The following is a 27140-nucleotide window of genomic DNA, read 5'->3' on the forward strand; positions in this document are numbered from 1 at the left end:
GAGTATGGACATCTACAGGGAGAGGTACCGGTCCCCACCACTCACCCCTGGCAGGTGTTTGTTAATCTGGTCTACACAGACTGATAGAGGCAGATTTGGAGCTAATGGTATCGTCTATTATCGTGTGGTATGATTGGAGCTGTGATCAGATGGCTGCAGTGTGTATACAGTCCTCGGTGTTATATAGGATCAGTCCCCGCCAGTGCTCACTGCACAACCAGGAGGGACTGATCATGATGGGTGTGGTAAAGGGGGAGAACACGGGCATTAATTAGTTAACATTGACCTATTGGGATTTGAACAAATTTAATGCTGCCTATGAGCGGATAAATACCCCTGATACTGTGGTGTCCTCCCTACTGTGTATTGTGGGGCTGGGGTCCCGCTAAAGGGTTAACAATCTGATCCTGTGGGTACTCAAATAGGATGCGGGTCTTGTTCCTTCAACCAAGGTCAGATATGCTGCAGGATCGGTGGTACCCATGGACAGTTTGCAAATATATATTGTGCACTGTCGGTGGGTCCCGCAGCATATCTCTATACTGTTGCAGGACCGAGCATATTGAGTATATGTACCATATGGATAATATGTAATAATATATACTGTAGAGTAGATGTATGTAGATGTAAACAATTAAATTATATATATATATATCTATATATGTATATATATATATATATATATATATAAATATATATGTTTATATATGTAGCTATCCATCTCTCTCTCTCTCTCTCGCTCTCTCTCTCTCTATATATATATAGATAGATATAAATATATATATATATATATCTTATTTTATTTGCTCATGTAAATGTAGATGTAAACTTTCACATCAGATCATGTATGTACAGTGGTCCCTTAACATACGATGGTAGTTCGTTCCAAACGAGCCATCGTTTGTTGAATCCATCGTATGTTGAGGGATCCGTGCAATGTAAAGTATAAGAAGCTGTACTCACCAGTCCCCGCCGCTCCGGACCGCGTCCCGCCGCTCCTGATGGGGACCCCGAGCCTCCGCTGGGCTCTCCTGATCTTCTCTGGTCCTCTGCTGGGCTCTCCGGTCCTCCGCTGTCTTCTCCGGTCCTTCGCTGTCTTTCGCAAGGCCTTACTGGGCCTACGTAGCGATGTCATTACGTCGCTGCGTACGCCGTTCCTATTGGATGACGGGACGGCACGCGCAGCTTTGTATTGACGTCACCGGAGAGGGCCGAGAAGACACCGGAGGACCAGCGTTGGACCCGAAGGGCACCCCGGAGCATCGTGGAGGGGTAAGTAATACTCACCGCACCACACGGGGAACATTAAGCTGCTATCCGGCAGCAGCTTAAGCATTTTGCGCTGCCGGATAGCACTTAATGCGATGGCCCCGACATAAAAAAGCATTGTATGTCGATGCTTACATGTCGATTTGATCATATGTCGGGGCTATCATATGTCGGGGGGGTCACTGCATATTTATATATATGTATATATATATATATATATATACACACACACACGAGATCAGTATTTTCCTCGGGGAGAGGACGCCACTCCTGACGTGAGACAGAGATTTAAGTAGGCCATTTGCACTCCGCGGGCACCTGGGTAAAAAACATTCAAATGAGCTCACCCCACCCCCTATACAGGTAGTGTATCCTGCAACCAGCTCCGACTCCAGTTGAGAAGTCTCAGAACTGATTGGGATTTTATGCCAAGCCAGAACTCTCTCCAGAAGGAAAGAGAACCCATCTGCAGACAGCTGTTTCGGGGTGCTTGCCCCTCGTCAGTACAGAGCAGGGTTATCTGGCTGGGTGAGAGGCCTCTGACTAGCTAAACGGGATCAGTATTTTCCTCGGGGAGAGGACGCCACTCCTGATGTGAGACGGAGATTTAAGTAGGCCCTTTGCACTCCGCGGGCACCTGGGTATATATATATGCACTAACTGAGTACACGGCGTTGCCCGGTTTTTTCATCCTAATCCTTGTAGGGGAGGAAAGCTTTTGACTTCATATCCCATCCTCATATATTGTTGTCATATCCCAACCCCATATCCCGTTCCTATATCACGACCTCCTATCCCGACCTAATATCCCATCCTCATATCCCCTCCTCATATTCCGACATCATATCCCTTCCTCACATCCCGTCCTCACGTCCTGTCCTCACGTCCCGACCCCACGTTCCGACCCCATGTCCCGTCCCCATGTCCCATACTCATAGCCTGTCCTCAGTTGGAACTGATTTGTGATGAAGATATTGTAAGCTGAAAATTGAAGGGGATGTGGCTTTGTGTGACTGGGCGTGATTTGCAAGCCAGACCAATGCACAAAAGCGTAGAGAATAAAGGGGGTGGGGCTTAAACAGTGGGCATGTCTTTTGGAGATGGGGTGTGGCTTGCAAGCTGGATTGACACATTCACCAGGAGATGCAGAGCGGAGTTTGTGGAGTAAGGTACTGGAAGACCCAATTACTTGCATGGGACTTGAAACAAAAACCCATCTTTTATTTAAGGGTGTAGGTAAGGGCTAATTTAACTATCATATATTTGTATTTGACATATATGTAATATGTGTACCAGGTATTATTGAAATATCTCCAGCCGTACGGAAGTTATGGGGGAAGATACATTTCCCATTGATTTGCATGGGACTTTAAACAAAAACCCCGACCCTCACAAATGGGGTTAGTTAAGGGTTAAATTAACTATCCTATATTTTAAGTGGCCATATAAGTAACATGTGACCAAGTATTATGGAAATATCTTCAGCCGTTTGGAAGTTATGCAGCAACATATATTTCCCATACACTTGTATGGGACTTCAAACAAAAAACCCAGCCATTGCAAATAGGGGTGAGTAAGGGATAAATTACCAATTCTATGGTAACGTGTGCCAAGTTTCATGTTAATATCTTTAGCCGTTTGGACGTGATGCTGGAACATACACACACATTGGCCCTTATTTACTAAAGGAGAACCGATGGTTCTTCTCGGTTATTGCGCCCAAAATTTGGTCGCATCCCACGTGCGACCAAATCTGCACCCAAAATTTAGGCGCACAACCTACATTTTCAAAAACACTCGGAGAGTTTAATTTAACCTACAAAATGGGCGTGGTTTGCTCACAAATGGGCGTTAACCCGACAAAAATGGAAAAATCACTCGGAGTAATTGTGAAATCACTCTGAAAAAAGTGGGATTTCTCAACTCTGAAAAACCGACAGCCCAAGGGTCGAGTGAAAATGGAAAGATGGAGTGTTTTTGAGGAAGGGACAGCTGACCATTGTGGTTCATGATTAAATTACTTGTTTTATACTGTAAAAGCATTTTTAACCCCTCAACGCTTTTATGATTAAATTATGTAACAGATTTTTTTTATTTATATATATATATATATTTTTTTTTATATGTATATATTTTTTTAAACTTTTCAGTTGTTAACCCATTAACAATCATGAATGTAAAGTTACATCCTTGTGCAGAGTAACTTTACTTTATTTATTTGGTTTAATTTTTGTTTTTCCAGTGCAACACTTTTTATTCCTGTGCGACAGAATTTTATATCGTGCGACACAAAAAAAACAACACATGCGACAGATTAGTAAATCACAAGGAAAAAAGAGACAAGTACACTGAAAAAAAAAACCTAACCAACACTCCAGTCTTTGTAAATGAGGGCCATTGAGCAAACCTCTTCTAAACTGAGCGGTTCCCGAGACACGTGTCATCAGAGAGCACTTAGACAGAAAAGAACAACTCAACTTCAGAAGCTCATAAGTACTGAAAGGATTAAGATGTTTTAATAGGAGTAATTTACAAATCTGTTTAACTTTCTGGAGCCAGTTGATGTATAGATAAAGTTTTTTACTGGATAGCCCCTTTAATTGGCTGTGGTCTCATTATTCAATTAACCTTAATTAACCTTAATTTATTAACCTTAATGCCGTATTAACCCCTTAAGGACCAGGGGTTTTTCCGTTTTTGCATTTTCGTTTTTTGCTCCTTGCCTTTAAAAAATCATAACTCTTTCAAATTTACACCTAAAAATCCATATGATGGCTTATTTTTTGCGCCACCAATTCTACTTTGTAATGACATCATTCATTTTGCCCAAAAATCTATGGTGAAGCGGGAAAAAAAATAATTGTGCGACAAAATTGAAAAAAAAAACGCTGTTTTGTAACTTTTGGGGGCTTCCGTTTCTACGTAGTACATTTTTCGGTAAAAATTACACCTGATATGTATTCTGTAGGTCCATACGATTAAAATGATACCCTACTTATATAGGTTTGATTTTGTCGGACTTCTGTAAAAAATCATAACTACATGCAGGAAAATTAATACGTTTAAAATTGTCATCTTCTGACCCCTATAACTTTTTTATTTTTCCGTGTATGGGGCGGTATGAGGGCTAATTTTTTGCGCCGTGATCTGAAGTTTTTAACGGTACCATTTTTGCATTGATAGGACTTATTGATCACTTTTTATTCATTTTTAAATTATATAAAAAGTGACCAAAAATGCACTATTTTGGACTTTGGAATTTTTTTGCGCGCACGCCATTGACCGAGCGGTTTAATTAATGATATATTTTTATAATTCGGACATTTCCGCACGCGGTTATACCACATATGTTTATTTTTATTTTTATTTACACTGTGTTTTTTTTTTATTGGAAAAGGGGGGTGATTCAAACTTTTAATAGGGGAGGAGTTAAATGATCTTTATTCACTTTTTTTTTCCACTTTTTTTTTGCAGTGTTATAGGTTCCATAGGGACCTATAACAGTGCACACACTGATCTTCTATGTTGATCACTGGTTTCTCATAAGAAACCAGTGATCAACGATTCTGCCGCATGACTGCTCATGCCTGGATCTCAGGCACTGAGCAGTCATTCGGCGATCGGACAGTGAGGAGGCAGGAAGGGGCCCTCCCGCTGTCCTGTCAGCTGTTCGGGATGCCGCGATTAGCCGCGGCTATCCCGAACAGCTCGACTGAGCTAGTCGGGAACTTTCACTTTCACTTTTAGCCGCACGGCTCAGCTCTGAGCGCGCGGCTAAAGGGTTAATAGCGCGCGGCGCCGCGATCGGCGCTGCGCGCTATTAGAGGCGGGTCCCGGCTTCACTATGACGCCGGGCCCGCCGTGATATGACGCGGGGTTACTGTGTAACCCCGCGTTATATCAGAAGAGCAGGACCAAGGACGTACCGGTACGTCCTTTGTCCTTAAGGGGTTAACCTATCCTGATCGGCAAATTTTCTCTTCACCTTGCCAGTTTCTGTATTCTGTACTTTATTAAGGGGTACTTCAGCCCACAAACACTTCTCCATAAGATATGGGATAAGCGTATAGGGGCAGGAATAGCACTTTACCATATCTATGATGTTGGGACCAGTAGTACCTGCAGTTAAGGACAGATCACAGCAAGTGTCACTCCTGACACCTGCTATCCCGCGATCGTCCTATCTATTGCAGAGATGCAAGCGCAGGAGAAATCCGCTCGCATCTAACATTATACAGGATGATCACAGGGTGTCGCTAACGAAGAAATTCATTATTTCGAATTGAGTCGAAGTTTGGATTCGGTCCGAATCCAATTTTACATGAAATTTGGAAAAAATTCAACTTCGTCCGATTTGATTCGCTCATCTCTAGTATCTATGCATTGATATGTTTATTATTATGGGACTTTTCCTGTATTGGCTATACTGTATATCTTAACTATTAAACTAATTGTTTAGTTAATATGGCAGCTACTGTACCATGGTGTATAGTAATGTTCTTTGGAGTCCCTGTGGAGTAAAGAACTGATATTATAAAATAAAGTAAATGGTTGTAAGAATTACCTTGGTAACACCTAAGAGGCCAGAAACGTCTGATGGAGTAACCAGGTAGAGAATTCCTGCTCCAGCAATGGCACCCACGCATTGTGCCACAATATAAAAGACTGCCTTTGCAATGGTGATCTTCCTCATGCACACCATCGCAATAGTGACAGCTGGATTAATATGGCCTCCACTGATATGTCCAAAACATTGTACTAGGGTTGCAATGCTGAGTCCAAAGCAGAGTGAAATAAGGACCAGATCTGCTGGTTGACGATTTTCCTTTGGACTCCAGTTAATAGTTGAACCAAGACTTAAAAGGACAAATATTAGCATAGCCAGAAACTCGCCAACCACTGCTTTCCAGAAGGGCTGTGTCCAGACGCCTTTGCACGCCACCATGATTGACTCACACTTGCACAGACGACCACACTTGCTGAAACAGAGAGAATTAACGTCTTTTAGCTCACATGTCTGACTATAGTCTCATGCTTAAATTCAAAAAAGACAGTGTCTTAAATATATGTATTCAGGTGAATAACAATGACTATTTTCTGTCAATGGCTCCTATGAAGGTGTGGGATATATTAAATGGGTACTCCGCTATAAACATTTTTTTTTAAATCAACTGGTGCTAGAAAGTTAAAAATATTTGTAAATGACTTCCATTTAAAACTTTTAATCCTTCCAGTACTTATCAGCTGCTTTATGCTCTACAGGAAGTTCTTTACTTTTTGAATTTCCTTTCTGTTTGACCACAGTGCTCTCTGCTGACACCTCTGTCCATTTTAGGAACTGTCCAGAGTAGGAGCAAATCCCCATAGCAATCCTCTCCTGCTCTGGACAGTTCCTGACATGGACAGAGGTGTCAGCAGAGAGCACTGTGGTCAGACAGAAAGGAAATTCAAAAAGAAAATAACTTCCTCTGTAATATACAGCAACTGATAAGTACTGGAAGGATTAAGATTTTTTTAATAGAAGTAATTTACTAATCGGTTTAACTTTCTGGCATCAGGCGATAAAAAAAAAAAAAAAAATGTTTTCCAGTGGAGTACCCTTTTAACAACTTAAAGAGCAAGCCCATTTTGGTCTTATAGGGGTACTCCGGCACTTAGACATCTTATCCCCTATCATAAGGATAGGGGATAAGATGCCTGATCGCGGGTGTCCCGCCGCTGGGGACCCCCGTGATCTTGCACGCCGCACCCCGTTAGAATCAGTCCCCGGAGCGTGTTCGCTCCGGGTCTGATTACTGTCGATCATGGGGACGGAGCATTGTGACATCACGGCTCCACCCCCGTATGATGTCACGCTCCACCCCCTCAATGCAAGCCTATGGGAGCTGTCAGGCCACCTCCCATAGACTTGCATTGAGGGGGCGGCCCGGCCGTGACGTCACAATGCTCCGTCCCCGTGATCGATAGTAATCAGACCCGGAGCGAACACGCTCCGGGTACTGATTCTAACGGGGTGCGGCGTGCAAGATCACGGGGGTGCCCAGTGGCGGGACCCCCCACGATCAGGCATCTTATCCCCTATCCTTTGCATAAGGGATAAGATGTCTAAGCGCCCAAGTACCCCTTCAAGGAGGCAAATTTTCGCTTTTGCACTTCCGTTTTTTCCTCCCCTTCTAAAAATCATAACACTTTTAATTTTGCACCTACTGACCCATATAAAGGCTTGTTTTTTGTGTCACCAATTGTTCTTTGAAATTACATCAATCATTTCATAACAAAATCTATGGCAAAACAAAAACAAATTGTGGGGTAAAAAAAAAATTAAAAAAATTGTACCTCTTGGGGATTTCCATTTCTATGCAGTGCACCTTTTGGTAAAAGTGACACCTTATCGTTATTCTGTAGTCCTATACAATGTTCGGAATTAATGGTGGGTCCTGGCTGCTAATAGCAACCAGGACCCACCAGTTATGAAGCATGCTCAGTCTGTGAGCATGCTTCAAATTGCGGTAACAGGACCAAGGCATACAGGTACACCTTAAGTCCTTAAAGGGTTAAGCAGAAAGTCACCTGTCAGTTCTTGAAGTTGATATGTTGTAAGCAGGAAAATTGGTAAGTATAAAGGTGGCTAAACAGATTCATTAACTGTCAGCTGAACAAATGGTATATATCATATTTCTCTCCTGATTTCACAATACATTTTTTGGCATAGCTAAATATTTATGTGTTCTTTATGGAGAGAGGAGCGGTAAGCTGCTGCCAGACAGCTTTGGTAGTGGCGTATTTATTCAAGAACAATACAGTTGGGTAGTTGAAATCAAACATGCCAAACTTTTCTCTTTCCTGAAATTATTTGCCATACACATAAGAAAGTTGGCCAGTCCCGCCGAACTCAGCTGGTTTCGCCTGACTTTTGTCTAAAATGTATGAGAATCATTCTAATTAAAAAGGGTACTCCAGCATTCAAAAATCTATCCTCTGTCTATCTGGGACCCCCTGAAATCTCCGGAACGGGTCCCAAATCTCCGGTATCGGAGCTCGTATGATAAGGCATCAAAGCCATATATGCACCCCCAAGGGTACTTGGTACATCACAGACTATGTTGTATGCACTTACTGGTGTGGATTTTTGATTTTTAAACATATTGAATAAAAGCTAAATTATACCTGTATATAGGGTTTACCCTTTTATGTACAGAATTCCCTTTTGGGAATATACCCCTTAAAGAATAAAGAGTAGTATTATTAGTATTACCAGTATTCATTAGAAATCTTTAGGTAACTTTATGTGAAGATAACAATGAAGTCCAACAATGAAGTTTCATAAGTAAAAAAACACAAACAACAAGATGACAATATCAGGGCAAAGTAAATAATTATACAGATAAATGCATTTATAAGTCATGTTTCTATATCTCGTGTTAGACCTTAGAAACGCAAATTAGCAGAAAATATTTTTTATCATAATGCTCATCTAGTTTCTCAAACAATGTTAATACTACATATTCATCAATAGAGGGCGCTTTTACCTTAAAAACTGTTGTACTTAAATTCAGTGTGACATTGTATTTATATCAACATGTTTAATAAACTAATTGGATGTTTAGCTTCTATTATTTTAAAAACATTTCTTTATACTCATGGCTTATTCTAATGTAATAGTCTATGTTATTTCTTAAATGGCTTGTTCAAGAGTTTATCAATATTTTTTATGTATTCTTTATAATGTTTTTCTTTTTTGTTTATCTTACGTTGGCATAATTATGTGCAGCATAAATACCAATTTGTAAATACATATTCATACTGTATGCACTTCATGGATTGTATACTTTTGACTTCAGAAATCAGAATTAATCCTTGTGAACTACAATATAAAAGATCTGCGTAAAACATGTTGCTCTTTAACATACCTGACCATTTGTTCTCTCCTTGTTCAGCTCCTTATCGCTCTTTCTACAATGCAAATAAGGAGTTTTTATCCTCTAGATTTCTTTCAGTAAAGGGTCTTTTACACAAGGTTATTTTAGACAAACCAGACATTTATTTCCCCATGTAAAAGACCCAATGACCAGGAAAAGAACCAGCAATCACATATTCTCTGGCGGCTTGCTGGGATCATGAAGCTCTACAAATCATTGTTGATTGGCATTGTGTGTGTGCGGCCCAGGGCTTACAATTATTAAGCCATATAAAAGGCCCCTATAAAAGGACCTTACGCAATGTAGACAGATGGGGCATGGTACTCCAAACAAAGAAAAAAAAAAAAGGCCCCAGTCCTTAGAAACATAGAATGTGTCACTAGATAAGGACCCATCTAGTCTGCCCAATATTTCTGAATACTTTAACCCCTTAAGGACGCAGGTTTTTTTCGCATTTGCATTTAAATTTTTCCTCATCAGCTTCTAAAAATCCTAACGCTTTCATTTTGCACTTAAAATTCCATATAATGGCTTATTTTTTTCGCTAGCAATTGCAGTTACAATAGTAATTTTACCAAAATATCCACAGCGAATCGGAAAAAAATTTATTGTGCGACAAAATTGAAGAATAAATGCCATTTTGTAACTTTTGGGGGCTTCTGTCTCTACGCAGTGCATTTTTTGGTAAAAATGACATCTTCTCTTTATTTTATAGGTCCATATGGTTAAAATGATACCCTACTTATATAGGTTTGATTTTGTATTACTTCTAAAAAAAATCATAACTACATGCAGGAAAATGTATACGTTTAAAATTGTCATCTTCTGACCCCTATAACTTTTTTTATTTTTCCACATACTGGCCGGTGTGAGGACTCATTTTTTGCACCCTGATCTGAAGTTTTTATCGGTACGATTTTTATATTGATTGGTCTTTTTGATCACTTTTTATTCATTTTTTTTCATGATATAAAAAGTGACCAAAAATAAGCTATTTTGGACTTTGGAATTTTTTTGCGCGTACGTCATTGACCATGCGGTTTAATTCATGATATATTTTTATAGTTCGGACATTTTTGCACGTGGAGATACAACATATGATTATTTTTAATTTTATTTACACAGTTTTTTTTTAAATGGGAAAAGGGGGGTGATGCTTACTTTTATTAGGGAAGGTGTTAAATGATCTTTATTAACTTTTTTTTACACTTTTTTTTTTGCAGTGTTATAGCTCCCAATAGTGGCTGTTTCACTGCACATACCGATCTCATACACAGATCATTGCCGTGCATTGACATGGCAAAGATCAGTGTAATCAGCAGTCGATTGCTCAAGCCTGGATTTCAGTCTTGGAGCAATCAATCGCCAATCGGACGTGACGGAGGCAGGTGAGGGGACCTCCGCCTGCATTCTAGTTGATCAGGACATCACAATTTCACGGCGATGGTCCCAATCAGCCCGACTGAGCTGCCTTGAAGCTTTTACTTTCATTTTAGACGAGGCGATCAACTTTGAACGCCGCGTCTAAAGGGTTAATAGCTCACGGCACAACGATCGGTGCCCCACGCTATTAGCCCAGGGTCCCGGTATAAAATGGTATGACCCATTCTATACCAGGACCGGGCGCAGGGCGTACAGGTACGCCCTGCGTCCTTAAGAGGCTAAATAGTCCCTGGACCTATCTTATGTGAAGGATAGCCTTATTCCTATCCCATGCATGCTTAAACTCCTTCACGGTATTGGCAGTTACCACTTCTGCAGGAAGGCTATTCCATGCATCCACTACTCTCTCAGTAAAATAATACTTCCTGATATTACTGCATAAACCTTTGCCCCTATAATGCACTGCTCCAAAAAATTAAGGAAACCCTAAGATAACATATCCTTGATCTGAATTAATGAACTAATCATATGAAAATCATCTTTACATAGTTGAATGTGGTGACAAAAGAAATCACACAATAATTATCAGTGGAAATCAAATTTATCAACCCATGGAGGTCTGGATATGGCAGCAGAACGTTCTCCACAGCGTCTCCAGACTCTGTCACATCTGTCACATGTGCTCAGTATGAATCTGCTTTCATCTGTGAAGAGCACAGGACGCCAGTGGCGAATTTGCCAATCTTGATGTTCTCTGGCAAATGCTAAACGTCCTGCACAGTGTTGGGCTGTAAGTACAACCCCCACCTGTGGACGTCGGGCCCTCATACTACCCTCATGGAGTCTGTTGCTGACTGTTTGAGTGGACACATGCACATTTGTGAAATAAAAAAAAAGCACAAACGGATGCGCTCCGTAGTGTAACACCAAAGGTGAGTTGGTAACGCTAAGTGTGAATTGCGCTTACCACATGAAGTTGTACTCCAACCAAGTACAACAATGGAACAGGGTGTATCATCAAAGGGTCTCTGCAGCTTCGTCCCGCTGAAATAGAATCACGATAAAAACAAGCAATCTACAGGTAGCAGAGCGGGATCAATGGAAGCGCTGAGACCAGATAAGAAGTTAAAAGGATTTTGGGAAATAAATCCTTTTAACTTCTTATCTGGTCTCAGCGCTTCCATTGATCCCCCTCTGCTACCTGGAGATTGCTTTTTTTTATCGACATGCACATTTGTGGCCTGCTGGAGGTCATTTTGCATGGCTCTGGCAGGGCTCCTCCTGCTCCTCCTTGCACAAAGGCGGAGGTAGCGGTCCTGCTGCTGGGTTTTTGCCCTCCTATGGTCTCTTCCTCATCTCCTGATGTACTGGCCTGTCCCCTGGTAGCGCCTTCATGCTCTGAACACTATGCTGACAGATACAGCAAACCTTCTTGCCAGAGCTCACATTCATGTGCCATCCTGGATGAGCTGCACTACCTGAGCCACAAGTGTTGGTTGTAGACTCCATCTCATGCTACCACTAGAGTGAAAACACTGACAACATTCAAAAGTGACCAAAACATCAGCCAGGAAGCATAGGACCTGAGATATGGTCTGTGGTCACCACCTGCATAACCACTCATTTATTGGGGGTGTCTTGCTAATTGCCTATAATTTCCACCTGTTGTCTGTTCCATTTGCACAACGGCATGTGAAATCAATTGTCAATCAGTGTTGCTTCCTGAGTGGACAGTGGGATTTCACAGAAGTGTGATTGACTTGGAGTTACATTGTGTTGTTTAAGTGTTCCCTTCATGTTTACTAGCAGTGTTTACAATGATGTCCTCTTGTGGTAGTTTTCCTTCCTTTGAATATGTTCTCCTCCTTTACTGTGTTGATTTTCTTTATGTATTTAAAAGTCTTGTCATGTCATGTCTTTCTTCCAAGCTATACATGTTAAGGTTCTTTAACCTTTCCTTGTAAATTTTATCCTGCTACCACTTCTGCAGGAATGCTATTCCCTGCATCCACTACTCTCTCAGTAATGTAATACTTACTGATATTACCTTATAAAACTTTGGATTAGTTAAGTAGCTCTTCTTTGAACTCTCTCCAAGGTATCTATATCTTTCCGGAGATACAGTCTCTAGTACTGTGCACAATACTCCAAGTGAGGTCTCACCAGTGTTCTGCACAACAGCATGAACACTTTCCTCTTTCTACTGCTTATACCTCTCCCTATACATCCAAGCATTCTGCTAGTGTTTCCTGCTGCTCTATTACATTGTCTTCCTACCTTTAAGTCTTTTGAAATAATTACTAAATCCCTTTCCACAGATACAGAGGTTAGGACTGTGTCACATATTCTATATTCTGCCCTTGGGTTTTCATGTCCGAGGTGCATTATCTTGCACTTTTCCACATAAAATTTTAGTTTCCAAAGTTCGCACCATTCCTCTAGTTTACTCAAATCTTTATTTATTTATTTACTTTTGTTTAGCTCAGCTATCACCGGGCATCAAAATTTTTTTAGTGATTTACAATTGTTCCTCTCCATGGAAATCTTTAGTAAAAGGTGAAAGATTTAGTCGGGAATGAAGAGAAACCACAGTATATAGGGGGGCGGGGGGAATTATAGTCATGCATCCTGAGCCTGGCAGTGTTCTGCAGCGTGTACAGCTCTGCCTGACAGGTAAATCAAAGCTTCCCTCTATTCTCAGCAGCAGAAGAAGTTTATTTCTTAGTGTAACCCCTCCCTTCCATTTTTAGTTTCATTTCTTCTTGCATAGCACCTTAAGTAGCCCCCACATGTCTGTAATAGCGTACTATAAATCATCCCTCCAGTACCAGCCTGTTCATTTCAGTGCACCCTTATCAACACTATGTCATTTCATTTAAGAGAAAGAAGTATGTGATGTGCTGTGCTTTGATTTCCGAAGGAAGGAAGGAGAGAAAGAAGGATGGAAGAAAAGAATGGAAGTTCTGTGTGACTCCTACTGGCAAACAGTCCAGCCCTGGTCACCCCTAATATGTAGTGAATGAGAAATAACTGGGGGAGGGGGGGGGGATGGTGGGAACTCTCAGAGGCTCAGCAACAGTGGAGGAACACAAAAATGACTGGTATGCTTTTAAAATTTATTTTTATCATTAAAGATATACATTAATTTTGAAAAAGAAAAGTAGTATGCACTCACCGCTATGCTATGGCTGTCATTCATCGGAGTCCGGGGGCATCGGCGGAATCGGCGTCTTCAAGGAGCGCTCGGAGGCTACACCGGGAGTTTCGCAGGATCTACCCACTTCATCCGGCCTCTTGGAGGCCGGATGAAGTGGGTAGATCCCGCGAAACTACCGGTGTAGCCTCCGAGCGCTCCTTGAAGACGCCAATTCCGCCGATGTCCCCGGACTCTGATGAATGACAGCCATAGCCTAGCGGTGAGTGCATACTACTTTTCTTTTTCAAAGTTACCACTATACTTCAGTTTCTTTGTATGCACCCCGCAGGTGGCATATCCATATGAATACCTGGACCTCCATATCTATGTACATGTCTCCATATAGCCCGATTATAGATTAGGAGTGGAGATTCACCTTGTGAGTGCCCCGTTTGTTCTTCAATATTATACTTTATTTAATGTTTTCAAACTCCTTTACCTTGCTGCCAGAAATGACTGTAAAAGAAAGGACGCTGTGGTGGATGCTGGTAGGTGTTGGTTCCATGTTTTGCTACTGTGAGCATCTGGGCATTTGGGTAAACTGTTAGGTGGAAGCCCTAAATTAAAGGGGTCCAGGAAATTGTAGAGTTGCTATAACCACTCTTTGTAACATGGAGGGAAAAGGGTGATCACATTCTTATAGACATGTGTATAATGAAGCATCAAGTGGGGCAAAATGGATACATTCTGTTGAAGTAAATTAGATATTTAGCTTGATTTCTAAAAAGTGCTAAAAGACAGGTAATCGTAGGCCAAATATAGATCATCTATATCCCAGGGGTCAAGAATTAAGCTCACAAAACAATTGGTCATCCATTTGTTCAATCCCTAATTGTGTGAGAAATAAATAGATATTTGATTCTACATTGTGAGTATTTATCCTATCGTGGATTATATTGCTGGTCTTGCTTGCATCTGGTTGAGCACAACAAGGAGTAAAGATACTATGGGACTTGGTGGCGATGTGCTGCAGGTGTACAAGCTCTTGACTGGCTTCTGGCAGGCTTTTTGAACGTTTGTTGATTTTGCTCATCCATATCTGCCCTAGCATTGTGTCTCTGAATTATACATATAAGACATCAATGGAGAAAACAGACATGGTCACACATCTACATCTTGCTCAAATCATACTGTATTTTGATAATTAGGAAAGGTTTTTATTCATAATGTAGCCACAAATGATATAGCAGAATGGTTAAAAAAGAAATACATGTTGGAGTTGTTTGTGAATAGTTACAAATAAACTAATCTACAGCCATAATATGAAATACCATTAATAATCTGTTTCCAATGGATCCTGTCAAGGAGCGGTCAGTTGATGTGCTAGAAGGAACTTGCAAACATAAGGTTTTCAAAGACGTTTACGACGGCCAAATAGTAATTGAAGAACAGCTGGTTAGAGGATCTCCAATATATATTGGGGGAGATTTATCAAAACCTGTGCAGAAGAAAAGCTGCTGAGTTGCCCATAGCAACCAATCAGATTGCATCTTTCATTTTGTAGAGGCCTTGTTAAAAATGAAAGAAGTCATCTGATTGGTTGCTATGGGCAACTGGGCCACTTTTCCTCTGCACAGGTTTTGATATCTCTCCCACATTGTCTTGTTGGGTATTACTGGTATGCAGGATTCAGTTCCTACCAAAAGTGGTCCAAGGGCAATGGTGATCTGGTGACAGGGTCATGTCTCCATTCATGTGGTTGGGGAGTAAAAGCTATCCTGTCTAGTCTAATCCTACAGAACCGCTACTATAGCACAAATTGTTTAACAAAATGTTGGCTACAATAAAAAGGCCTCACCTCACAATTTATAGGACTTTAACCTCTTAAGGACCCAGGGCGTATGAGTACACCCTGGCTCCCTGGTAGTTAAGGACCCAGGGCGTACCTGTACGCCCGTGGGAATTTCGGTCCCTGCCACGCGCTGGGCGGGGACCAGACCGGGATGATGGCTGATATCTATCAGCAGGCATCCCGTACAAATGCTCGGGGGGGTCCTGTACATGCTGGGAGTTCTAGTTTTGCAACAGCTGGAGGCAAACTGGTTGCAAAACACTGAGTTAAGTAACAAACTCTCAGTGTTACGCAAACAATGTGCCTCTAGTTGTTGCATAACTACAACTCCCAGCATGTATGGTCTGTCAGTGCATGCTGGGAGTTGTAATTTTGCAACATCTGGATGTTTGCCCCTGCCCCATCGCGTGAATCTACAGGGTACATTCACACGGGCGGGTTTACAGCGAGTTTTCTGATGCAAGTTTGAGATGCGGCAAATTTTCCACCACAGCTCAAACTCCCAGCGAGAAACTCACTGTAAACCCCACAAAATAAAAAGAACACTAAAACCCTACATATACCCCTACACAGTCCCCTCCCCCCAATAAAAATAAAAATAAAAAAAATGTCTTGTACAGCACTGTTTCCAAAATGGAGCCTCCAGCTGTTGAAAAACAACAATTCCCAGTATTGCCGGACAGCCACTGACTGTCAAGGCATGCTGGGAGTTTTGCAACAGCTGGAGACACCCTGTTTGGGAAACACTGCGGTAGGGTATTTTGGTGGCAGATGCAAATCCCCAAAATAGTCCTCAAATGCGCATGACGCTCTCTCGCTTTGGAGCCCTGTCATATTTCAAGGAAATAGTTTAGGGCCACATATGGGGTATTTCCGTACTCGGGAGAAATTGCATTACAGGTTTTAAAGGCTTTTTATTCTTTTACCCTTTATGAAAAGGTAAAGTTTCGGTCTACACCGGCATGTTAGTGTAAAAAATAAATTTTTTTACACTAACATGCTGGTGTTACCTCATACTTTTAATTTTCACAAGCGGTAAAAGGAAAAAAAGACCCCCAAAATTTGTAACACAGTTTCTCGTAAGTACAGAAATACCCCATATGTGGATGTAAAGTAATATGCGGGCGCACAACAAGGCTCAGGAGTGAGAGCGCACTATGTACATTTAAGGTGATTCGCACAGGGGTGGCTGATTTTATATTGGTTCTGACATAAACGCAAAACAATAAATACTCACTTGTGACCCCATTTTGGAAACTACACACCTTACAGAATGTAACAAGGGGTATAGTGAGCCTTAACACCCCATAGGTGTTTGACGAATTTTCGTTAAAGTTGGATGTGAAAATTAAAAAAAAATATTTTTTTTCACTAAAATGCTGGTGTTAACCTAAATTTTTCATTTTCACAAAGGAGAATAGGAAAAAAGTCCCCCAAAATTTGTAACCCTATTTCTTCTGAGTAAGAACATACCGCATATGTGGATATAAAGTGCTCTGTGGGTGTACTACAATGCTCAGAAGAGAAGGCCCGCCATTGGGATTTTGGAGAGAGAATGTGTCGGAAATTGAACCCCATATGTGGATGTAAAGTGCCCTGTGGGTGAACTACAATGCTCAAAAGAGAGGGAGCGCCATTGAACTTTTGGAGAGAGAAGTTGATTGGAATAGAAGTCGGGGGCCATGTGCATTTACAAAGCCCCCCGGGGTGCAAGAACAGTGGACCCCCCCACATGTGACCCCAGTTTGGAAACTACACCCCTCACAGCATTTAATAAGGGGTGCAGTGAGCATTTACACCCCACTCGCGTTTGACAGATCTTTGGAACAGTGAGCTGTGCAAATGAAAAATTAAATTTTTCATTTTCACAGACCACTGTTCCAAAAATCTGTCAGACACCTGTGGGGTGTAAAGGCACACTGTACCCCTTAATAAATTCTGTGAGGGGTGTAGTTTCCAAAATGGGGTCACATGTGGGGGGGGGGGCACTGTTCTGGCACTATGGGGGCTTTGTAAATGCACATGGCCCCCGACTTCTATTCCAATCAAATTCTCTCTCCAAAAGTTCAATGGCGCTCCCTCTCTTCTGAGCATTGTAGTTCGCCCACAGGGCACTTTACATCCACATATCAGGTATTTCCATACTCAGAAGAAATGGGGTTAAACATTTTGGGAGGCTTTTTCTCCTATTACCCCTTGTTAAAATGAAAAATTTGGGGTAACACCAGCATTTTAGTGAAAAATCTAATTTTTCACGTCCAACTTTAGCGGAAGATTGTCAAACACCTGTGGGGTGTTAAGGCTCACTGTACCCCTTTTTACGTTCCTTGAGGGGTCTAGTTTCCAAAATAGTATGCCATGTGTTTTTTTTTTTTGTTCTGGAACCATAGAGGCTTCCTAAATGCAACATGCCCCCCAAAAACCATTTCAGCAAAATTTGCTTTCCAAAAGCCAAATGTGACTCCTTCTCTTCTGAGCATTGTAGTGCGCCAGGAGAGCACTTGATGTCCACACATGGGGTATTTCCATACTCAGAAGAGATGGGATTACAAATTTTGGGTGCAATTTCTCCTATTACCACTTGTAAAAAAAATTAATTTGGGGGAAAACTGGCATTTTAGTGAGAAAAAAAAAAGAACTTACACATCCAGTTTTAACGAAAAGTCTTCAAACACCTGTGGGGTGTTAAATTTTTTTCAAATTAACTGGCTCCAGAAAGCTAAACAGATTTGTAAATTACTTCTATTTAAAAATATCAATCAGCTGCGTAAACTACAGATATACTACAGAGAAATTTGCGAAGTTCTTTCCAGTCTGACAACAGTGCTCTCTGCTGACACCACTGTCCATGTCAGGAACTATCCAGAGCAGGAGAGGGTTTCAATGGGGATTTGCTTCTAATCTGGACAGTTCCTGACACGGACAGAGGTGTCAGTAGAGAACATTATTGTCAGACTGGAAAGAACTTCACAAATTTTCTGTATTATACAGCAGCTGAAAAGTACTGGAAGGCTTCAGATTTTGTTATAGAAATAATTTACAAATCTGTTTAACTTTTTGGCACCAGTTAATTTAAAAACATTTGTTTTCCACTTGTTTTCACCGGAGTTCCCCTTTAAGGCTTACTGCCCCTTGTTACGTTCCTTGAGTGGTGTAGTTTCCACAATAGTATGCCATGTGTTTTTTTTATTTGCTTTTCTGGCACCATAAGGGCTTCTTAAATGTGACATGCCCCCCAAAAACCATTTCAGAAAAACTCACACTCACTTCCCTTCTGAGCCCTCTAGTGCACCCACAGAACACTTTGCATACACATATGAGGTATTTCCTTACTCGAGAGAAATTGAGTTACAAATTTTAGGAAGATTTCTCTCCTTTTACCCCTTGTAAAAATTCAAAAACTGGGTCTACAAGAACATGCCAGTGTAAGAAATTAAGATTTTGAATTTTCTCCTTCAATTTGCTGCTATTCCTGTGAAACACCTAAAGGGTTAACAAACTTTTTGAATGTCATTTTGAATACTTTGACGTGTGCAGTTTTTATAATGGGGTAATTTATGGGGTATTTCTAATAAAAAAAGGCCCTTCAAATCCACTTCAAAACTGAACTGGTCCCTGAAAAATTTCGATTTTGAAAATTATGTGTAAAATTGGAAAATTGCTGCTGAACTTTGAAGCCCTCTGATGTCATCCAAATGTAAAAACATGTCAACTTTATGATGAAAACATAAAGTAGACATATTGTATATGGGAATCAATATATAATTTATTTGGAATATCAATTTTCCTTATAAGCAGAGAGCTTCAAAGTAAAAAAAATGCAAAATGTTAAATTTTTTCATCAAATTTTGGAATTCTTCACCAAGAAATGATGCAGGTATCGATGAAATTTTACCACTAATATAAAGTAGAATATGTCACAAGAAAAATTATTGGAATCAGAATGAAAAGTAAAAGCATCCCAGAGTTATTAATGCTTAAAGTGACAGTGGTCAGATGTGCAAAAAATGGCCGGGTCCTAAGGTAAAAAATGGGCTGGGCCCTTAAGGGATTAATGTCTGCCAGTCTTACTGCTAGATTACACAAGATAGCTTCAGGGGTCATTTGGAATCCATGCTTTAGTGGTTCAGAATAGTTTGGTGGCATAATAAAGACCGATACAACATTAGGCAGGTGAATTTATTGCAATGGATGATTGCTGCATAATACTAAGGGGTCATCTGGTTTAGGAAACCTATGTCCATACAACTTTTTGCGGTTTTATGTCTCTATTTAGGACCCTTATTTCTTGACCAGAGAGAAGAGTGGTTGGACAATGTCTAAATATGGTTATTTGTACATTAGTCATGAGTGGTGGAGCTCCTGGCTAGTGCCTATGCACCCAGTGTATATAGGATTTCCTTTCACTGTATAGAGAATCCTAGTCTAGTACATTTTCCTATGAAAAATGCACAGTAAAACCTTTTTTTTTTTTTTTTTTTATGAGAATAAATGCTAGTAAGATGATTTTCCTCTTTAAAGGGGTAGTCTGGTGGAATTTTTATTTTTTTTTTTAATCAACTGGTCCCAGAAAGTTAAACAGATTTTTAAATTACTTCTATTAAAAAATCTTAATCCTTTGAGTACTTATTAGCTGCTTAATACTACAGAGGAAATTCTTTTCATTTTGGAACACAGTGCTCTCTGCTGGCATCATGACCACAGTGCTCTCTGCTGACATCTCTGTCCATTTTAGGAACTGTACAAAGCAGCATATGTTTTCTATGGGGATTTTCTCCTACTCTGGACAGTTCTTAAAATGGACAAAGGTGTCAGCAAAGTGCACTGTGCTCGTGATATCAGCAGAGAGCTCCGTGTTCCAAAAAGTAAATAATTTCCTCAGTAGTATTCAGCAGCTAATAAGTACTGGAAGGATTACGATTTTTTAATAGAAGTAATTTACAAATCTGTTTAACTTTCTGACACCAGATGTTTAAAAAAATTGTTTTACACCGGAGTACCCCTTTAATGACACAGAACTGTAATGAACAATATGTGTATGACTAACAGTGGCATAGTGAAATTCTGAGCTGTCCTGACACCAGGACCAGGACAATCGCCTATTTGTCCAAGTTCTTGTCAGAAAGTAGAAATGTCTCTGTAAAGGAACTGCTCTTTTTCCCTTGCAACAGCAAATTATGTAACAAAAGTTTGACATAGACACAGCTAGATGGTTGCAGAACAAATTCAGCCCCATTCTTCCACATGAGTAGGTTCTCACTTTTAAACTTTGCCATGTTACCATCTTGAGATAACTCTAATACTAGCACTGTTCTCCAATGACACACTTGGCTTATCACTGTGCCTTTATATTCATAGTACAAATATTCCGTGCAGAATTTCCGCAAAAAATTCAGTGTCGACTCCACGTGCAGCAGCCTTGCATTGATTTCAGTGGGAATTTCATTGCACAGTTTACATGTTGGAAGTTCATTGATGGAATTTCTCACCCAAAAAAATTGGATTTAGGAAAATGAGGCATATTCTAGTAGCAGAATCCACTGGAGAAGTGCCGTTTGACAATGAGATGGCACATATGTCAGCGCCAAGTTGCCACGGACAAGAGCACAATTCCTTACCATTTTAGAATGCTGCGAATCTGCTGAGGAAATTCAGGAAAGAAATTCCTCACTGAAATTCCTTAGTGTAAACCTAACTTTCGTCTGTGTTCACATCTGCATTTGTGCTCTCCGCTTTATTTTTGTTTGTCTGATCCGTTCAGACATCAGAAAAACAGAAAAGAACTGATAACATTGAAGTCTATGATGAAGTATATCACCCATGTTTACTAGGATCTGTTCGACTCCATGAACGGATTCCTTCTGAAGGGATCCCAAATATAGATACAAACCTAGCCTTACCAGTCCACTCAATCTATCTGACGTGGATGGTGATGCTTTAAGAGTAGTGAATATTTCACTAAATGTATTTTTTTTTTCTAAAAACACTGAAATGTCTTTATTTTTGTATCCATAATAAATAAATAACTAATTATTGATATGTTGCAATTTATGTAATTTATTATTATTTTTTTTATTAATTAAAAACCTATTATTTAGCTTAAATATTTCTGAAAAAAAGCTCCATGTCCTTTATGAAATGTCAATTTTTGGCCTTTTCAACTTAGCATATATTGGGAACATGATAGGCTTTCTATATATGGCATATTCCTGACAGATACAGTGGCATATCATATCTGAGAGAAAAGTTTATTAGTTTGGCAAAGTATTGCTTGATATGTTACTTTGTGTCCCACCTAACATTTTATCTACAAGATATTTTCACCTTTAACAATTTTTGGATCGAGACAACATGTATACAACATAGATACTATACACAAATGTCTACTTAGTTTTAACAAGTTGCTGCCTTTTTGACTAACATTGCTGCAAAGAGTCAACTGTCAGATAGGTCTTATATAATATATATCATTATATTATATATTAGCATGTGCATAAAATATTTCACAACATAGAAATTGCAAATAATAATGCAAATAAAACATCAATTGGTTCCATGTGACACCTGTATACATTCGATCATCCAGTCAGACCTGTAGATGATGAAGAATTATCTGCACTTTTTAACATGAATGATGTATTGTGTGTTGCTTAAAGCACTTACCCTCGAACGCTTGTATCAGATCTGTCACTCATTCCTCCTAAGGATAGAATAAAATGTTCCGATAGCCTACACTAGGAAAACATAAGGAGTCATATTACAGCAAGCTGTCTGATTGGGTTCTGCAAGACTAGGAGTGGAAATGGACAGGGCTTTTTGCTCCAGGTGTAAACTTAGCAGCTGTATCTCTGCCAAATAGTATCTGTATTTATGAATCTTTACATAATATTTATATTGTTAGAGTTATTTACATTTTTTTAACCTGCATAAATAATAAGAATAAATAAAAAATAAATAATAAAATATATTAGTTGTCATGAGTTGTCATTAGTTGTATATGAGACTGAAACCGTCTAATACTCAAGACTAGAGGTGAGTGAACTGAGCCTGTAGAACCTGTCTCGCTCAGAAACATTAGAACTTTGCCAGGCTTAGCTCATGCGGGCTTGGCAATGATGCTATTATAGGAGAAGGGATAAAGAACACGTGTTTTGGTGCCACTTCAGCATAGGATAAGAAAGTAGGAATACAGAGATGATGTGAGGGTAGCCCAGCATACTTTACAGTTAGCATAAAGATCACATGACTATAGGTTAGCCAAGCATTGATTACATACAGTCGCCCAGGCCAATCAGAAGATAGCATAAGGGTGGGTTTAAAAGGAGTGATAAAATGCTATGAACTGCATTGCCACTGCCATTTTGGAGAGAAAGCCGAACAGTCCACAGCAGAACTAACTGTGGAACTACTGGTCCAGGAAAGCTTTGACACTACAATACAAAGCAATTTGAGCAAATCATTGTGCAGTAAGCTGACCTTAGTCATCTGCATTACTGTGTTCAGTTACTGCAGAATAGATCCCAGCAGTGTGACTGCAGAACAAGCTCATAGAAAGCGATCACACTACAACACAAAGCTATTTGAGGAAAGCACTGTGTAGTGGAATGATATGTAATTTAAAGGGGTACTCCGCTAGAAAGCATAAACTGGAGCCAGAAAGTTAAACAGATTTGTAAATTACTTCTATTAAAAAATCTTAATCCTTCCAGTACTTATCAGCTCCTATATGCTCCACAGGAAGTTCTTTTCTTTTTGAATTTCCTTTCTGCCTGGCCATAGTGCTCTCTGCTGACACCTCTGTCCATTTTAGGAACTGTCCAGAGTAGGAGCAAATCCCCATAGCAAACCTATCCTGCTATGGACAATTCCTGATATGGACAGAGGTGTCAGATGTGAGCTCTGTGGTTAGACAGAAAATTTTTTTTTAAAATAAAAGAACTTCCTGTGGAGCATATAGCAGCTGATAAGTACTGGAAGGATTAAGAATTTCTTAATTAAAGTTGTTTCTGGCACCAGTTGCTTTAAAAAATTTTTTTGGGGTTTAACAAAAATAGAGCATTTCTAGCTGGGTTTAACAAAAAAAAAAAAACCTAATTCCCATCAGTGAGAGTGAAAGTTGCATAGGCCTTTTACACTACGGTACTTGTATTTTCTGGGGTTAACTAAATATGGAACATTTATAGCTGTGTTTAACAAAGCATTTCTGGCTGGGAGAGTAAAGTTGACTTTTTATGCAAGGTTACCTGCACTTTTTGGTTTTAACCGAAAACTGGGGGGGGGGGGGGGGCAAACAACTTAATAGTTGGTAAAAAAAAAAAAAAAAAACATCCAAGAAAAAAAACTAAAAGCAAAACACACACACACACAAAAAAAAAAATTTTTAAATTGTTTTCTAAACTTCTTCAAGCTTCCAGCCCAGACTCACCTCCAGTCTTACTTCTTCAACAAGTCCTTCTCTGGTGTCCACTAGAACTCAACTGACATGTAAAATGTTTTTTTTCTTAAAAGGGTACTCCGCACCTAGACATCTTAGGGGATAAGATGTCAGATCGCTGCGGTCCCGCTGCTGGGGAACCCTGGGATCCCCACTGCGGCAACCCGCTATCATTACAACACAGAGCGAGTTTGCTCTGTGCGTAATGAAGAGCGATACGGGGGACGGAGCAGCGTGACGTCATGGCTCCGCCCCTCGTGACATCACGGCCCGTCCCCTTAATGCAAGTCAATGGGAGGGGGCGTGACGACCGCCATACCCCCTCCAATAGACTTGTATTGAAAGGGTTGGGCAGTGACGTCACAAGGGGCGGAGCCGTGACTTAACGATGCTCCGGCCCCTGTATTGCCCGTCATTACGTGCAGAGCGAACTCGCTCTGTGCTGTAATGATAGCGCAGTGCCACAGCGGGGATCCCAGGGCTCCCCAGCAGCGGGATCGCAGCGATCTGACATCTTATCCCCTATCCTTTGGATAGGGGATAAGATGTCTAGGGGCGGAGTACCCCATTGAATTGTCAAAAAATTTTACTTCATGAACACATCTTTCTCTGGTGTGCAGAACTGATGTAAATTTGTTGAAAATTTTTAATTTATTCCTAAATCAATTGTCAAAAATGTTTTTCAAATGTACGCAGCAGAATTCTCTGCTCCCTGCTAAGTCGCCCAGTTTGCCATGGGTGTTCTGCCTTCTTGTCCACCCTCCAGTATTATTTGCGATGTCCAGCACGGCAGGTGGTGTTGTTACCCCTAAGCCAACATGATTGTCTGCCAACAATGTGAACAAACTCATGTTGGTTAAAATAAATCAGGTGTGGATCAGTGAGGAAACTACTGTGTTTGATGCCACTGATTAGATAGTACTACCATTACCCCTGCTGTCCACTGCCTACAACTTCTAGCAGTCCAACACCGTCTGTTGTGCTATTGCTATACCTACCAACAGTTCACTACCGCCTGCTGTCACTGGCTACAACTGCCACCAGTCCACCACCCATGCTGCCGCCCACTACTACCAGGCCTACTTATGCACAGATTCAATTTCCCTGTCATGTACTTTGTGCTTTATTGTACCACCTTTGCTACTGTTACTACCAGGTCTACTCATACACAAAACATGATTCCCCAAAAATTCATCTTCAGCCTTTCAAATTTTACAAAAGCTATATTAATGCCAGGCACAAAACCTGTTACAAGGTAATGGAAAGAGGGCTGCTCTTGAAGTACTTTGCCATTCACGTGGATTTGTAGATATCCAGAAAAAAGAAAGTATCCCGGCACTGGCTTCTTTGATGTTTTTTCAAATGCTTTATTAATGCATAGTTCGCATATATAAAAGCAATACGCGTTTCGGCTTCTGCCTTTATCAATTGCTACAGCTACCGCTAGTGAACATCTCCCTGCTAACACTGACAGGCATATTGTCAGCATGAAGGAAAGAGAGGATTACTGGATCCCCACACTCTTAGACCCTCGGTATTAAGCCAGAAAGGGTCAAGCACATTTTGAGTGGGAAGCAGAATGATCGTTTTGACTAGATAATCACCTGTTAGGAGGTATTGGGAGCAGTGGTTATGTAAGGTCATGCACACACTGCAAAAAGTCTCTGGATGGCAGAATCCTTTTATCGACCGGCAAGCACAAGCAACTTCCACAGTTTCCTTGTCCACCATCCAGAAGTAAATTTGGTGTCACTGTCCCCAGTGCATGTCCTGCCATTGACAGCCGCTCACCTCACTTTTGTTTGCAGTTGTGTCATGAACAACAAACTTGGATCAGAACAGACTAGAACCACATCATTTTTATCATTTAATCCATGTGCTGTTTGGGATCCGAAGACAGTTAGGTTTAAGTATGAAGACCTTGTTTTCAGCACTTTAATCCTGCCTTTGGTGTGGACAACACAGCTGCCCCAACTGCTGTTGTGATAATATTGGGAGCCATCAAAGATAATGCTCACAGATACATAGCAAGGTTTTCCCAGAAATGTCTCCACCACATTGCAAAACTTAATCACCAGATTTATTGCCAATTGAGCATTAATGGGGCCAGCTGGGATATCAGCTTTGACAACCTACGAGTGTGAAGCATCTACAGGCCCAGCAGCTTCATCTGTGGGCAAATATGCTGCAGAATTCCATACAGAACCTGTGCCCAACCATATGGCATCTTTTATATATATATATATATATATATATATATATATATATATTGTCATGAACCGGCAGGACTGGTAGTGGATCCTCTAGACCAGAGAGGCGATGGCACGGGCCGTACCAGGGGAACGGAATCTAAGGGACTACTGGTCTTCACCAGGGCCCGCCGCAAAGTGGGATGGACCTGCTGCGGCAGGTAGCCCCCAGGTCGTTTCCCCAATAGTGGCTCGACCTCTCCGGCAGCTGATAAGATGAAGTACACAGGGAACAGGCAAAGGCTTAGTCGGACGTAGCAAAGGTTAGGGCAGGCGGCAAGGGTTCACAGGCGAGTAGACGGTAGCAACGGGTTCGGCAATAGGCAAGGAAATAAAGGCTACTAGGAATGCTTTCTCAGAGGCACAAGGCACAAAGATCCGGCAAGGGCAGGAAGGGGCAGGGAACTTTTATTAGGAAGGAGTAGGGGTAATTAGCCAGCGCACCTATCAATGGTGCGTTGGCCCTTTAAATTTACTGAAGGTGGCGCGCGTGCGCCCTAGAGAGCAGTGCCGCGCGTGCCGAGAAGCAGGGAACGAGGCGCCGGGTAAGACAGACTGGGACGCGGCGCGTGAGCGGGGACCAGCCGCTACGGCAGCCGCGTCCCCGACACAAAGGATCCCGTGCCCCCGGTCAGTGTGTCTGAGCGGGCAGCACCGGGATCCCGAGGAGAGGGGACGAAGAAGTGGGCGCTCCGGTCCGAAAGCGGGGACCGGAGCGCTCGCTGTGACATATATATATATAGATAGATGCAAATCAAAAAATTTTGCAGTATCTTGTAATACCTTTTTTTTTATTGGACTAACATAATTTTGTAGAGACAAGCTTTCAGGATACCTCCCTTTATCAAGTCCAAAGCAAATCTAAGATCACAAGCAGCAGACACAGGTTACATCTCAC

The 27140-nt window shown here is 41.0% G+C and overlaps 1 protein-coding gene and 1 non-coding gene across 9 annotated transcripts in view; both read right to left on the reverse strand.

Annotated features, from left to right (window-relative positions):
- Positions 1-25617, reverse strand: part of AQP4 (aquaporin 4) — a 40080-nt gene extending 14463 nt beyond the window's left edge. Inside the window, exons 1-5 of one of the 8 annotated variants that reach the window (XM_056518522.1) lie at positions 24925-24962; positions 22223-22293; positions 9180-9222; positions 8525-8551; positions 5834-6248 (exon numbers count right to left, since the gene is read on the reverse strand). In XM_056518522.1, the coding sequence (XP_056374497.1) occupies positions 5834-6248; positions 8525-8551; positions 9180-9187 (450 nt within the window). In that variant the 5' untranslated portion in view covers positions 9188-9222; positions 22223-22293; positions 24925-24962. Of the gene's footprint in view, positions 1-5833; positions 6249-8524; positions 8552-9179; positions 9223-22123; positions 22131-22222; positions 22294-24924; positions 24963-24991; positions 25009-25597 lie in introns of those variants that run through there. The other 7 variants (XM_056518526.1, XM_056518524.1, XM_056518525.1 and 4 more) reach the window with 7 other exon arrangements.
- Positions 13051-13166, reverse strand: LOC130274726 (U5 spliceosomal RNA). The gene has a single exon (XR_008844445.1). It is a non-coding gene; the product is annotated as a U5 spliceosomal RNA (small nuclear RNA).
- Positions 25618-27140: the final 1523 nt, after the last annotated feature.

This window comes from Hyla sarda, chromosome 5 (assembly GCF_029499605.1).
Source record: "Hyla sarda isolate aHylSar1 chromosome 5, aHylSar1.hap1, whole genome shotgun sequence".
In the NCBI taxonomy this organism is placed as follows: domain Eukaryota; kingdom Metazoa; phylum Chordata; class Amphibia; order Anura; family Hylidae; genus Hyla; species Hyla sarda.